Here is a 16,445-nt window from a genome sequence, read left to right as displayed (position 1 = left end):
CTGCTTTGGGACATCCCCAAGGTCACCCTGTGGACCCCTATGGACCCTGAAGTAGAAAACAAGAGATATGGTAAGAACTTACCTTTATCTCTGTTTCTACGAAGTCCATAGGGTCCACAGGGCACCCGCCCTGACGCACCTGGCTTCATATGGGCTCTGTGACTGGTCACCGGTTTTCCGTCTCCCATTTCTGTGAGTATGGTTCTTGTGTGTTCCAGTCTTCCTTCTCTCTGTTTCGTCTCCTCCTCCGGCCTGGGCTGCTTACCAACTGAGGTGCCTGTGGCTCGGGGGCGGGGTATAGGGGAGGTTGGACCCAAGTGCATCCTGGGAGCAGCTAAAAGCTTTAACTCCGTGGTGCCCGAGGATCCAGGATCCAGCTATACCCCAAGGTCACCCTGTGGACCCTATGGACTTCGTAGAAACAGAGATAACAAAGGTAAGTTCTTACCATATCTCTTGTTTTATATACCCCCTCTATGTCCATGTAGCTAGTGACACTGACATGCACTGCAGCATTGGGCAGTAACTGATGAAATCGGGGTATATCGACTGAAGAGGATCTATCGCTCCCCTGATTGTTGCCTCACCACTCTGCGGTCATGGATCCGATTCTCGCTACATTCCTAACTGTGTGGAGTTGTATGCAGGGTTTTTGCTGTATTTTGGGCGCTGTTTACTCCCATGCGTGGGTTAACGAGCCCTCGGGGGCCTTGTGGGAAGCTGTGTGGACTGGGGCTCTCAGCATGTCTGGGTGCGCCCTAGGCCAGCTGGTGGCGCTTCACAGGAAGACCAAGTTCAGGCTTGAGTGTTCCCGCATCTTGGGCATGGGTTTTGTTCCCTCTATAGGGTTAGGTTCCTAGCCTAAGTATGTCTCGCTCTGGCTCCAGGCTTTGCAGTGTGCGGCATTAGAATTTACATCAGGTTCCTCTATTTTGCTGCGTTTTTTGTGGGACTCCTCTCCTGTGTGAGGCGCAGGTGGAGGTGTGCTATTCTACCCAGGTCCCATTAGCATTTTTACAAGGGAAAGACCTTGCGCAGACTTGTGCTGCCCCAAAGGAATAGGACCTGCGTCCTTGGAAGGTCAGTCTGACACAAGCTGCTTTTTCCTCAGCAGGAGTTCATTTTCTGGGGGGAAGAATTTCTAGTAACAATCTCTGTTCTGGAGACTCTGCTCTAAAGAAGCCTAAGGCCTAATGGAGTGTCTCTCTGCCCAGTTCGCTTGCACGTGGTAGAGCGGTTGCTTGGGGTCAGCAACCGTTTTGGTGACTTTTTCAGCAAGCTGGGTGCGTGGCATCTTTCGCTATGGTTCCATCTGAGACCTCATGGACCGCCACCACGGCGTTGTTATTGTATTTGTTTTTTTTCACAATTGGCCCGGGCTCTCATCCCACTCCTCTTGGCTGGCATTTGTTTGCTCCAGTTCCGAAACAGGTACGGAAACTGGGGTTCTATCTCCTTCCTTGTTCGCAGACTGACCAGCTCATTCTGGACGCTATGGTCTCTTCGTGCCTTCGTAGATTGTTCAGTTCGCAGGAACCCTCTCCAATCCGGGATCCTCAGCATGGAGGCCAACAACTCTTCGCTACAGGTCTGGAACGCATGTCTTCAGATTCCATTTGAGGCAGGTCGTCCTACTTCCTCAGTGGGTACTTGACTCTGTTCCTTGTCTATTCCGGGCCCTACCATTCGGTGGAGCCCTGGCTCCGTGTGTTTGCACCACAATTTGGTAGTTTCTACCAACAACAGATACCACAATTTGCTCTTTTCAAGCTCTGCTTGTGAAGGGTACCTCTGCTTCAGAGTTACGAACTTTCTTAGGTCGCTTGTTTCAAGTACTTTCGGATCAGGGCTGTGTCCCGACTATTGCACGGTCTTCCGTGTCTGAGCATTCAGTTCTGGGGGTGGCCTTCGACACCTCTCTCCAGGGGTGTTGTCTTGCAGCAGACAGTGCAGTGATTCTACCGACTTTGGTCTCAATGGTTCGGCCGGTGCCTCGTCCATGGACCGGGTTGAACACCAGGTTCTACTTTACGGGAGTCCCAGTGTGTAAATCTCCAAACTTGACAGGGTTGCTCGACATCCCTCTCATCTCTGTTCCCATTCTGTACAGTAGCATCCATCACTCCATTGGTGGCAGGTTTCTGTCGTTCTCCTCCAGGTCCACTCCTTGGTCCTTCCGGATGGACTCATTGTGGCCACGGCGCGAGTCGCCTGGGCTGAAATGCCAAAGTTGCTTTTCGGCTCTGGGGCCTTGGGTCACCATCCGCAACGGCTCAGCTGTTCAATCAGTTCGAGATCTAAGATCCATCGTTCTGAAGGGCCCTGGCCGACTGCAGTTGGTCGGACAGCGACCAGGTGATGCCATAGGTACGTCGTGCACGGTAGCGATACTGTAGTCTTTCCCGGGGCGAGTAGCTTTTTCCTTCTCTCTCATTTGTGGCCTTGTCTGTAGTGGTAGAGCATCTGTTTCCGCTGTCCTCACTGTTCCTTCATGTCTCCAGGGGCATTAAGGCTTCCTGAGTGAGGGTAATCCTGGTGGCTCCAGGCTGGCGGCTCTGGTCATGGTACATGGTTATTCTCCCGAGGTCGGTAGGCCCGGGGTAGTGTCTTTCACTTTGTCCAGACCCGCTACAACTAGGCTCTTTTCTACCGGGGGTTGGTTTTCGCACCTGCACTTCTGGACCTGGGAGTGATAACGCTGCAGGTCTTCTCTCTCAGGGTCCGTACTAGGCTGTAAGCTCAGACTCCGTTTGCATCTCTCGCTTACCTCCGGGTTTGAAAAGTAGCTCTTGTAGTGTAACTGCTACAAGTTTTCGCCTCTCACATTTCTGGACCTTCCTTCTGAAGGGTTCAGACGCCACCTGATGACTTTGTCTCCTGACGTGACATTTTTTGGCCCTGTCATTTCCTTTCACGCTGCGTTCGTCTCTTCTTCCAAGGGTCCAATCCGTTTTTGCATGGTGGGCTGTGTAGATTCATCCGCAGGTGGAGTCGTGAATTCTTAATCTAATCTCCTTGGCTCTCACACAGGCTTCATTGGAGTCGTTGCATTCAATGGATCTTCAGTCTGTTGCTTGGAAGCTGTTCTTTCTTATGGCTATTTCCTTTCCTCTGCATAGTTAAGTATTTGCTAGTCTTCCATGTAGATTGTGCGGTTCTCCGTACATGTTACGATTCCAGCCAACACTAGTTTCGGATGTTGTTCTTCCAATTATTCCTCCTTTGGTGAATTCCCGGGACTGGGATGATCTGGCTTTGCTAGTTCGACTGAGCTCTGCAGATTTCCTTGGACGCGTCTTCCTTGGTATGCCGCACTGTTCTCTGCGGGTTCTTTATTACTTGTTGGAACATGGTTGACCGGCTACTCAGCAGACCTTTTGCGTGTTGGATCAGCTCGGTCATTACTCAACCTCTTCTGGGATGGGTTGACCGCCACCAGACTGGGTTTCAGCACCTTCCGCTAGTTCAGCGGCGATCTCTTGGGCAGCTCGATGCGGGACTTCCGAAGCACAGGTCCGGTGTGTGGTAATCTGGTCCCCTGTCCGCACGTTTGCTCATATTTACGTTTTAGTCTTTTTTTTGCCTCTGGCAGCACACACTTTGGGCGTACAGTTCTCCAGTCAAGCAGCCTGAGCATTCCCTCTCCTGGCGGCGGCTTTTGAACGTCCCATGGTCCAGTGTTCTCCAGCCTTGCTGCAAGAGAAAATAGGATTTTTGGTCGACTTACCATTGATTCCTTTTCTCTTAAGTAGGCGGGGGAACACTGCGATCCCTCCCTCACGCTCAGTCGTGCGAGGTGTTTAATTCTTGACCGGTCTTTTACCTACTGGTTTGTTTGGTTGTTCTAAACGGTTTCATGGGGTTCCTGCTACTCCTCTCCGGACTCTCTCAAAGAAGTACTGGAATTGTGGGATTGCAGGGGGAGGAGCATAGGATTTAAAGATACAGTTTTATTAAGTGCCAGCTCCAGCCCCAACCTACAATCTCATGGTCCAGTGTTCCTCAGCCTGCTTAAGAGAAAAAGGATTCAACGGTAAATTGACCGTAAATTCTAATAATGTCATAGATACCACCGCAACCACTGTTCTGTGATTTTTGCCGCAGCTGTGACTAAAGCTGGGAACATGGAGCTGTAGCTGTCAGGTTAGGGCACTTGCCACCGGAACACCTGCACTGCCAATTGTCTACATATTTAGCATGTCCACATTGATTGTGTCGACATGCTGAATGGGATCCGGTCTAAAGATCTACAGTAAAAAAAGGTAGACATTGTCTAGATAGACACCAGATGTTAAACAGTCAATAGGTCGACAGGGACAAAAGGTCGACACTGACAGTCGACACGTAAGGAGGTGAACTGGTACAAATGGTCGAAATGAAAATGGTCAACACAATTATTTTTTTTCTGGTTAGGCACTAGCAGGGACTGTTAGGGTCAGGCACCCGGAGGGTGGGTTAGGGTTATGCACCAAGGGGAGGGCTAGGGTGAAGATTAGGGCTAAAAAACAAAACAAATCATGTGTCGACCTTCTTACACGTCTACCTTTAGAGTTGACCTTTTGTACTTGTTGACCTTTTGACTGTGTAACATCTGGTGTCTATATAGACATTGTCTACCTTTTACTGTAGATCTTGCTGAACATGTTAACATTATGACCATGTCCACATTCTCATGTCAACACAATGAATGTCGACATTCTAACAGTTCACAACATATAGCAAACCCTTGCTTTGGTAAAATGTTCTGTTACTCCGCTGTATTACCTATTTTCCATCCATGGGTGTGACCTCCACAGTGTGAATCGCTGTTTCGGGTACGCAGATATTCACAGATGCAGTAGTGGCAGTGAACAAGGGACGTGCATCTGGTATCTTACAGAAGAGCAGATCTTTAATAATGAATTTGGTATAAATGGTAAAAATTGGATTCAAAGGAAAATATGAATCAAATAATTTACTATAAAATAACAAGGTTACATGCAATTGAAAACCTCAATACCTAGGTATGGAAACCTTTACATATTATGAATGTTTCTAGATGGCTTCATTTTGAAATGGTTTGTACTTTTAGGCTTATTGTCCTCACCCCACTACTTAATTGTGTTATTGAATAGATGTTACATTATGTTTATACGTTTTACTTTCCACTGTAAATCATTTTGGGTTATCTTGTCTCATTGTGCTTCAGGTCCGGGGTTAGCGATTCGAGTTATATGTGCCGAAGAGCCTTACGTCTGCAAAGACTTTCCTGAAACAAACAATATATTAAAAATCGTTTCAGATTATTCAGCAAGTGTTAAAAAAGTAAGTTTGTTGGTTTAATGGTGGGGAGGGGGTTTATACATTTAAATAATTTAAACTAACTTTTTAGAAAGGGGTTTTTGGAAGTAATGAAATTAAAAATTAACTTTTTTTTTCCTTCTATTAATGGTATAAATATATTTTCTCAGATACATATAAAGGTTTTCATGCAGTTTATTATTGGAAGTCTGTAAGTTATATTGAATTATTTCTGTGCAGCCTCATACACTCCTACAGAAAGTCAAAGCCTGTACAACTGAAGAGGACCAGGAGAAGCTGATGCAGATCACTAGTCTACATTCACTGAATGCCTTCTTGTTGCCTATTAAGACAGTCGGAGTGCAGGTGTGTATTTTGTCTAGGTTTAATGCCATTTATATAGAAGCACTTGCATATGTAGCCTATACTCTGAGTCATCAGTTACAATTATTTCATTAGTGTTAAAGCTTCATTTGCAAAGTATATAAATTGGTTTGAAGCGGTATGCTTATTTTCCCTCATCAAACAAGGTAAGTAGATGGATGGCGAGCACTGTCTGCTCTTTCTGAGAGAGCATAGTAATTACAGCAAGCTGACACTATCTAAAAGCATGTACTTTAGTTATTGGAAACTTTTCTGTATAAGCAATAACCATATTGATTTTTCATTACAAGTTAGAATACAAGCTGACAATAAGCATATTTCAGTACATAGGAGTTACTAGAAAAAGTGGAATCACAAACATTCGTAATAGCTTGTTCTGTAAAACAAATATCAGGAAAGTTTATAGTTTAAAACTTGTGCTTGCCCACCTTCAATTATAAAGGTGTCTCTTAAATTGGGTACACACTAGGAAGACAAATCGGCCTTTTGGCAGAACCGCCGTCCTAGCTGACGATTGGTAAGTGCATACACACTTACCCATTGTCTGCCCGGTGTGTCATGCCTGAAGTCACAACTGGGCAGGCATATACACGTGCCCACCCAGTTGTGGTGTCAGTCACCGGCGGCCTCTGCAGCAAGTGTATGGGCGAACGGCCAAACGCCCATGCACACAGCATGATGTGCTAACATATCTGCAGATATATCTTCTGTGCTGCACAGTCAACACGATATGTCTGTGAACGCTTCATTCACAGACATATTGCTAGTACACATCCGCCGATGACCCACGATATATCGGGTGTTCAATTGATTGGCGAATATATCGCCCATTATGTAACCTGCAGTCTGTAAGAAGGGGTTTCCACTTCATTTAAAAGAGGCAGCAGTTAAATTTTTTTTCTTTTCAGAAAAAAAAGTTCTAAGCTTGTAGGTAAAGGCTAATAAGGGGTGCTGACGTGTCGGTATCTTGGTAGCTGTACTCAGTCTAGGGGGTACATTTGCTGACCAGTGGGTTGTCTGAGGCACTGACCATCTGCGGCTTTGACCAATCGATTTAAAACATCACTAGAAATAAGTTTGAAGCAAGCCTGATTTTGCATTTATTTCTATTGCCGTTTTAAATTGATCAGTCAAAGCCGCTGATGATCGCCGACTTTGGCTACCCACTGATCAGTAACTCTAGCCCCAGAACTCTTTGAGGTTCCATGCCTGAGATACTATGCTGCCCACACATGTATATTTGATAATGAGCATATTGTAATTTTATTAAGTGTGGTTTGTTTGATGTACTGCACAGAAATGGGTGAGAGTGTCCATGTTGTTCTTGTGTTCATACAGGGTGACTGTCGCTCTTACAGCTACGTTTGTGGTATCTCTAGTAAGGATCCCCCACACTGGGAGTCCCTCATGTACTTAGCCAGGCTAATCCCCCGAATGTGCCACAATATTAACAGGTATGTTATTTTGTGTGTCCTAGACTGAACTACTCATGAGCAGGGCCCTCTCCACCCTTTGTATCATTGTCTCCAGCAACCTTGTATACCCTATTTCCATGTGTCTGCTTTTTTTTTTTTTTTCTTGTATGGTTTGTTATAACCAATGCTCTAGCATTGTGACTATATACCCCCCTTTCCTAGCCAAACTGATTGGGGGGAATTAAGCATGATCTGCTGCGATGTCCATCTGCGCACATATCTGCTGAGTATGGTAGCCCCAACATGGTAATTTATTTTGCGCTGTATCTGTTGGGTGTGAGGCAAAACTTGCAATGTAGATGGATGTGGTTTGCCGCTCCTGATCAGAAAATCACGTCCATTGGCAATAATTGAATTTCCCTCAATACCTTGAGTGGATCTTGATCACAGCATTTGGGCCAAGGGAAAATATTAAACATGTTTTACCTTCCACAAACCATTTGACAGCCTATAACTTTATTTACCGTTCTTCATTTTAGAGTTGTATATGTTTTTGGACCACCAGTGAAAGAACCCCCTACTGATGTTACGCCTACCTTTTTAACAACAGGCGTGCTTAGCACATTGCGACAAGCTGACTTTGAGGCTCATAATATACTGAGAGAGTCTGGTAAGTTGTCCTTGGGTGGTGCACATTTGCTAAATTGTGAGTGTCGCAAGCTTGAATTCTTTATGTGGAAACTCATCTATGATTCTGCACTGCTTTCTTTATGCGTCATAATAGCAGCCAGCTACACAGATAAGCCATGGAATGTTACCTGGGGACTGATTAATCATACTGAGAAACAGTGCTTCTGCTTTCCACACTGCAATGTACAGGGTCCCAGAATGTTCCTGCAGTAATGCAGCTGTACACTGTATCCCTATTGGAGTGCACAGAGCTTTGAAGGCAAAAAGAAATCAAATACAAATCAAATCTATAGCTATTTATTGAGGTGTTAGTAAAAAAAAAAAAAAAAAAAATACAGCGGGTTAAATAAGTATTGAACACATCATAATTTTTCTCAGTAAATATATGTGTAATGGGGCTATTGTAATGAAATTTTCACCAAATGTCAGCAACAACCCATGCAATCCACACATGCAAAGAAATCAAACCATAGATGTCCATAAATTACTTTGTATAATAATGTGAAATGACACAGGGAAAAAGTATTGTACACGCTTACTGAAATTTATTTAATACTTCGTACAAAAGCCTTTGTTGGTAATGACCGTTTCAAGACGCCTCCTGTATGGAGAAACTAGTTGCATGCATTGTTCAGGTGTGATTTTGGCTCATTCTTCCACACAAACAGTCTTCAAATCTTGAAGGTTCCGTGGGCCTCTTCTAATAACTCTGATCTTTAGTTCTTTCCATAGATTGTCAATTGGATTCAAGTCATGTGATTGACTGGGCCATTTCTCTGAAACAAATTGAGGGTCGTATTCAATTTGAGGCATTAAGTCCGGATTCGCAGTAATTTACCGCTGATGACGTCATTATCGCCTGTTTTAGTTTTACCCCGTATTCAATTTGAAAGACTTTCCGCCTAGGCGTTAAGTCAATGCAATGTAATAGGCGGTAAAGTATCACCTATGAATGCAAGGCGTTAAAAAGTGCAGAATTGGGATTTTGGGGTACAATGTTTCGGGAACCCCGTGCAGCCTTCAGACAGTCCTCCAAAGATAATCTGTGTAAAAAAAAAAAAAAAATTGACACCCCAAAAATTGACTTTGAAAAAAAGGGCGGAAAAAAAAAAAGTTGAGGTACAAACTTAAAAAATAGCGAACTTGACTCTGTAAAAGTTGTAATATAGGAGCTTATTTAGAATTGGAAGCATTTGTATACCAAATATATATGTACTAGAAAGCCATACAAATGTGTATATATACATCCCATGAAAGGCTTTAGGTGAGTGCCACTTTATTTTTATTTGCTAATTGCCACAACCGGCGATTCTGCACTCCTAGAAAAGTGATTGAGAGAGCTGCTTTGGTTGTGCTGTTAAGGACTTTAATGGTTTTAAATTTTTTGCGGGTTTGGCAGAATATTTCATTGTTAGCAGCTAGTTTCCCTTTTAATACTGATCGCAATAATGCAGAGTACGGAGGACGGTTGTTTCCCTCTTAGTACGGCTCACCTGACCGGTCGATTTAACCACTACACTGTATAGAGTACAAAGCTGTAGTAAAGTCCTAGCCTAGGCCCAAATCCTGTAACTGCAATGTAGCGGAAAAGATATGGCACAGTATCTTATTGGGCAGTAGAACCTACTTATGTTACCATTAGTTTCTCAGTTTGTCTCAACAGTCTTACCAGTCATTTACGGTTTATAATTGCTTGAAATATTTCCCGTTTTATGTAGAAAGCCTTTTGACTGGCACATGACGTAACTTATATATTACAAACACCTATTTTTCCCCTTTTCATTCTACAGCTTCCTCTCTATTACTACCTTGTAGGTGTCAATAAACCTGGCATTTCCTGTAGTTAATTTGGCATTTTTATTTTTACATAGGTTATGCCGGCAAAATAAGCCAGATGCCAGTCATTCTGACACCACTTCATTTTGATCGTGATACCTTACAAAAGCAGCCGTCTTGTCAAAGGTCTGTGGTCATCCGCACATTTATCACCAGCGATTTCATGACCGGCATTGCTGCAACTCCAGGCAACGAGATTCCAGTGGAGGTATTTTATTTACTGCCCTACTTTACGTCACAGCACTTAGTTTAGATCTTTACTAGTAGAAATTTTGTAGGTTACTGGTTAGATGTTCAGGAGGTCCGAGAGCTTTTGGTGTCAATCCAATAACCCACGAAGGGTGCGAGTTGCCATTGCCACAGCGTTAAAACGCTGGCAACAGCACTGCATCTCGTACCCCATGGGGTCTGCTGTCAGCCTGAATTCAGTCATTTTTGCCCAAACCGTACGGGGCTACGAGCAGTTTTGAGTGAGTTCAGGCTGCTGTAAATGGCGGCTGTTGCCGCGCTACCTCGCACCCGCCATGTATTCATGGGTAATGGGATTAACCCTATCGTTTGATGGTGACCGCAAATGGCGCTCAAAGTTTTGTTTTTATGAAACATTACAAAGCAATTGTGGAAACCAAATAAATTAAATGTTCATACAAACGGAGTAGCAGAGGTTCTAGTTCACTATAAGTAACATGAACCTGCTGAATTGATCAACCTCTCGGGGGAATGACCCTCACCAAAATAATGCACAGCAGAGTAGGTGCAGGAGTTAAAGAATAAAGAGGGGATGTTTCTCTCTGTTTAATTGTCATTGCCAACCATTGCAGGTACATCTCGATCCCTGGCCTTTCCAATTACTTAGCAGCGTAACTCTGGGCATTGAGTAATGTTTACATTTCTTCCACCAAAATTTAGGTTGTATTGAAGATGGTGACAGAAATTAAGAAGATCCCAGGAATCTCTCGAGTCATGTATGATTTGACATCAAAGCCACCAGGAACTACTGAATGGGAGTAATTAAAATGTATTTTGATCTGGTGTAAAAGTACTGTGTGCAGCTTGAAATTTTATCAGAAACCATTCCCAGTGTTGACATGCAGTACTGTTGTTCAATTGACTGGAGCTGCTACTGTACGTGATATTTGATTCCGTTTGCAGAGCCTGCACCCAAAGTAACCGCGTTGGTTGACACTTTAATGGGGCAGAGGACTTGTACGGGTAACAATAATGGCAGCAACTGCCTGAGTGCAAACAACTCATCTTGCTTTGCCTTTTGTCTTAACGGAATCTGCCTGTTTTTTCCATGTGTTTGTTTCTGTTGCTGTTTTCATTTTTCCTTGCCTTCCCTTACTCCCATAACCCCCTCCCCTGTTTTTTTTCTGTAGTTTTTTATTTTGTAAAATGTACAAAAAAAAGGCAGTTCATTTATATACATTAATCAAAACCATTGTAATAGCCCAATAATGTAAAATGAATAACTGATGTGACCAACTGCTTTTGAACAGATTTATTATAAATAAATATTTTGCCAAATGGAGTTGCAGATGTCTGGGAATTGCTGGTCACGGGATTTTAATCAGTTTAAATGTGAAAGTGCAATTTTAAGAAATGGAAAATGTTTTAACTTGTAACCCCCTGAATACGGAATTGGGAAAAATAATAGAAGGGAGAATAGTAATTTTATTTAGTCCTTTTCTCTCATGCTAAAGGATTGCGCGGGTGCTGACCATTGTACCATGAGGTGTTTAAGAGTTGCATAAACAGTACAGCAATAGGAATCGCACATTTGCAGACTAATAAGTCAGCAGTTGATTCTTCTATTAAGTAAGCTAAAATAAATCTGGGAGTGCATTTGGACAAAATGTAATTTTTTTCCCACCATGTCTGCCATGATATGTATGTACTCTGCGCCACTGTTATACAATAGACAGTAATGAGAAACACCTGTGAGTTACGACTTATTTGGATAGTGGAATGGTTGGGTTGGTTCGAGAATTAGAGCCTGGTTCAGCACTGATCGCTACTCTGCGTTCGCACGCACCCGGCCGATGTTTGCAATCTGCACATGCTTATGCATTGCGTTGCGCGTGCGCAAACCAGCCTATGCGATCGCAGTGAGCACGCACAGGAATGGCAGAGTGATTGACAGGAAGTGACCGGTTGGGGGCTGGTGACGGGGGTTTGTCAGAGATACGCAGACGTGCCTGAGCGTTTGAACGCCATTATAGGGGCGTGCATAATTAAGCCCCTACGATTGCATATGCAGCCTAAATACTCATTGCGTGCAGGAAGTTTAGCAGTTTGTGCGTGAGGGTCAGGTCAACCACAACTGTGCGTATGGGTCTGATGAATCTCGATGTTTCCGCTGTCTTGCTAGCTCATGCGGATGTAAGAGAGGTGTAGGGGGGTGGCTTTATGTAGTGCTGGGCGTCTGCATTTTGTGCTGCTGCGGCGGCAGTGCGATCGCATTAATTTGCATCATTTTGCAATGGGCTGATGCGTGCGAACGCAGCATTGCGATCCGTGCTCAATAAGGCCCTTAGTTCATACGCCTAAAATAGTGGTGCTTAATTTTACAATTGACAGGAAGCTAAAAGGTGCTAGGCATGATTGCCGAAGGGCTGTGTTATTTGTCTGTTAATATAACCAACATCTGGTCATGGAGAAATGCACAAACCTGTGTATCGGTTAACTGCTCCAGATCTTGTTTGTACAGGATGCCCTTTATGGTCAGTAGACCCGTCCTCAGGACAACAGCAGCATCCAGAAATACTCGCCTCCTTGTGCCTTATACTGCAGGCCAGCACAGCTTGTCACTCTGATTTTGAATATGCCTGTGGCACATAAGTCGCCACCCACTGATCATGTCCGAAACTAAACTACAACTTCAATTCAAGGTTCATAGATTTAGTACTTTTTAAGTATATTTACCGTTTTTAATGTATATTTGAATTTCTGGTTCAACATTTTATTAAGCATATGACTGTTTAGTGTAAATGTTGACTGTTTAGTTGGAGCTGCAGCTATTTGGTCTCTTCTCTTGTTTCAAATAAATGGCTCGTCACTTTTCACTGTGTTACAGGTATTAGTTATCTATATCCTGTTGACTAGAGCCCATGTAGTTGAATGAATGGTAGCAGCGCAGTTGTAAAGATATAGCTGTTCTAGGCAATGACCTGTGCACACAAGGTCCCTTGCATACACACAACAAAGAATCCTCTTTTGGTAGTCCTGTTTGTCTTTATTAGCGAAAATATATTCATAGGTTTACAGATAAAGTTGGGTGGTAGAGGGGGCTGTTCTTTAGAAAATACAGTATGAGTGCACTTGTCTCCTTTTATAACAGATTATTGAAATGAGATTGGATTGGAGAGACTGCAAATTTAGTGGCATTCCTTGGTGTGTTGAGAGTTCAAGTCTATCCATTATGCAAAATGTTAGACAAGTTCAAACCTTGTCTTTTACTTTTTAATTGGACAGATCTTGCGCTTTCCAGCTGTGCATCAGAGGCTTAGTGCATTTCTAGGTGTACTTTTCCAATGTAAAATAAAGCTTTTAACAAAAGTGCTGCCTTTAATACGGACAGGAGCAATATCTCTTCACACAGTCCTGAGTCAATTTAGCCAAAAACGAGATTAAATAAATATAAGTTGGGACATCATTCCAGTTTACCTAATAAGTTAAGATCATTCCTCCCAGCACCGCAAGGTTTATATGAATGCTCCTCAGTGGCTCTAATAGATATGAAACTGTTATTGTTTGCCTTTTGCTTGATAAATAGGGATTTCTGGGTTTTGTAGTATAAGGGATGTGTAGTGACGATTGCACTGTGGATAAGAATCCAGGTGATGGCTTCTCTAATAATTCCTCCTTGCTACATTACAGTTATGAAGAGTCTTATTTCCATAAGGGAAAATTGCAGTTCCAGCTCATTAGAGAACATATGTTCAATGATTTCAGCTAAATTAAATATAGTCTCTTGAGGACATTTTAGGACTCTAATTTGTTGTTAAACTTCAAATTCAATTGCTTGAATCCTTAGAATAGAGCTCACGTGTACATCCCAACAATATACTGTATGTATAAAACCTAGAATTCTGTTCAGCACCCATCCAAATACAAATTATTTTTTTTCCTATTTCTTCTCTTTGTATTATACTGAGCACTTCCATGAGGAAATCATTTAGTTCCCACCTACTTCATTTTAATATGCAAAGTATGTTCAGATTCGCATTGCATTTTCAGAATAATTGCTTTGAGTATTTTTGCTTTTAACATTAATGGGTCTATGTACGAAGCCTTGGAGAGAGATAAAGTGGACGGTGATAAACAACAACCAATCAGCTCATAACTGTCATTTTTAAAAAACGGCCCGTAACATGACAGGAATTGATTGGTTGGTAGTTTATCTCCATTCACTTTCTCTCTCCAAGGCTTAGTACACTGACTCCTAAATCTGGATTTGTCGTGTTATAACATTATACATTTATATATGCCATAATTACCTGGGCAGTCTTCAAGATCATGTTCAATGTAATCTGTTATTAGCACATTTTCAAGGGATGTTTTACCACTGTCTTGGGAATCTTGGCTATTGGTAGGTTTTGTTAGTCTCTAAAACCTTGTTACTTAATTGTAGAATTCCAAAATTATTTACTTCAGCTGACTGGAATACAAATGCTCTTTATTTAATAACTGAAGATCCACAGATTTGACTGTCGGAGGTGAAGTCTTAAAATTGTATTGGAAGCTGCAACCACTTTGTAGCATGATGCAGTTACAGGGAAATTCACCAAATCTTTTTCCCTTAAAATAAAGATTCTTGTTTTTAATGGTTTCCTTTTGACCTTGGTACATTTTATTAGCATATTGATTAATGTTGCCTTAGGTTACACTTGAATTCATTATTTAACAATTTGAGAGAAAATTTTGCTGCTTACATTTGAAGATAATATTATTTGCAACAAGGCCAAACAAAGACTATTGCTACAAAAAGTTGAATTTGATATTTACTTTCACTGTTGTTGTAAAATGTTTTAGATTTTTGTGACCAGTTTCCATTGTGTACAAAAAAGGCAAATTTTGCTATGGAAACTTTGACATGGCCAAAAATGAGATCTTATCCAAGTTCTGTAACTGAGAATTAAAAAAAAAAAAACCCACAGTATTGTACATTTTCATATCTTTATTGCACGCATTGATGTAACAAACTATGTTGGTAAAATATGTGAATCTGATTTTATTACTGGCATCTTCGACATAGACAAGCCTAATTCGAGAAGTGAAGATAACTTGCGCCAATGAAAAAGATCCAATGGACATTAGGAGTATTGGCTCAAACTTTTGGAACTCAACCAAGAACTGTTTCTCCAACCTTTAGACTCAGTATGTGTAAATTATTTACCAAAAAAGAGAATAGCAAATAGTATACCCTGTGTGAGGTCAAAAACATAGACTCAATATTCTATATGCTCACTGAAACTTGCTTGTAATTGAGCCTTGGATAACATTGCACCGTTACTTGTCGGTGATTGCAGACTACAGTCTTGAAGGATTTATTTGGTCTGATTCATCGTAAGCAACAGTAGACACTGTTGTTTTTACCCTTTAAATATCCTGAGGAACACCTATCAGAAGCCACCAATGCAATCGCTGGAGGGTAACTATGCAATATTACCCAAGGCTCGATTACATTCAAGTTTCGGTGAGTATATATTTTTGGACTCTCACAGTGTACATTATAATTTTATTTTTTTTTATTTAGTAAAATAACCCACACTTGAGACTAAAGCTGGGTACACACCTAACCGATATATCTGCAGATTGAGTGGTCTGCATATGATGGTTGTTTAGTGTGTATGAACAGTCATCTTCTGTTACCGAGCCGTGGGTCGCGCCACGACCCCCTTCCCCGCGGCTGCCGCTGCAAGTGTACGGGCGTTGGCTGATCGCCCATTTAGCACGCGATATGTCTGAACGACTTGGTTCAGACCTATCGCTGGTACACACTGGCCAACGGTCACACAATATAATGGCCAATCAATTGATCGGCCAATATATCTGCCAGTGTGTACCCAGCATTAAGGTGTGTGTGTGTGTGTTTTCCACTCATTACATTTTGCAGAATGCCTTAATTTTTTTGCCCCTTTTTATATTAATTATCATATCCCTCTAGCTCATGCCAGGACGTTTCGCTTGGATTAAGGTCTGATGTGTTCATTCCATAAAACAAAATAGTTTGCATTCCTTCTTTTATATTTTATTTTCTCATAGAGGTAGGTTGTATGCATTTGTACAATTTCTTTGTAAGTACATTCTGTTCAAATGATGTGTAGTGGAGCAGCTATGCATCTCCGAAATATCAAAGATGAGAGGAGCACAAAAGACAAACCTAATGATGATTGGGGAAACACACGTAGAATGGAAGTTGTATACCATTGTGTAACACTATTTAGATAGCAGATGTGGGTACATTAGTTGGTAACATCACAGCTCGTTGAAGCAATGCCCTATTCCTCCTGAAGACTGAAATTAAAAGCTATCTTCTCATGTATAACTGCATGCCCTTAGGTAAGTCATAGACTAAAGCAAAGAAACTGAAAATAGAGAAATTATTGCTGATTATCCAAAGACATTATAAAATGGTCTGGACAGATATGTTGGTACCCCAAAGAAATGATAATAAATAAGTTGAAATAGCACTGATACAATTAACTGCTTTCTTGAATTAGCATCACATGTATTCTAATCAGTCATTCATTTAGCCTATTTAAATGGAATAAAATAGTCACTCTGCTTTTTGGTATCATTGTGTATAGTACACTGAGCATGGACTAGGGAAAGCAA

The 16,445-nt window shown here is 42.1% G+C and overlaps 1 protein-coding gene across 1 annotated transcript in view; it reads left to right on the top strand.

The window, feature by feature from the left end:
- The window catches only part of GMPS (guanosine monophosphate synthase), a 46,139-nt gene extending 35,003 nt beyond the window's left edge, over positions 1 to 11,136 (top strand). The window contains exons 11-16 of the mRNA XM_088447684.1: positions 5,189 to 5,304; positions 5,521 to 5,646; positions 7,003 to 7,118; positions 7,619 to 7,749; positions 9,641 to 9,813; positions 10,515 to 11,136. Of these exons, the coding sequence (XP_088303810.1) occupies positions 5,189 to 5,304; positions 5,521 to 5,646; positions 7,003 to 7,118; positions 7,619 to 7,749; positions 9,641 to 9,813; positions 10,515 to 10,616 (764 nt within the window). The 3' untranslated portion in view covers positions 10,617 to 11,136. The remainder of the gene's footprint in view (positions 1 to 5,188; positions 5,305 to 5,520; positions 5,647 to 7,002; positions 7,119 to 7,618; positions 7,750 to 9,640; positions 9,814 to 10,514) is intronic.
- The last annotated feature ends 5,309 nt before the right edge of the window (positions 11,137 to 16,445 follow it).

The sequence above is a fragment of the Taudactylus pleione genome, unplaced genomic scaffold (assembly GCF_031769625.1).
Source record: "Taudactylus pleione unplaced genomic scaffold, aTauple2 ptg000436l, whole genome shotgun sequence".
NCBI classification, from domain to species: Eukaryota; Metazoa; Chordata; class Amphibia; order Anura; family Myobatrachidae; genus Taudactylus; species Taudactylus pleione.
Note: the sequence above shows the minus strand (reverse complement) of the source record. Positions and strands in the feature narration are given on the sequence as shown.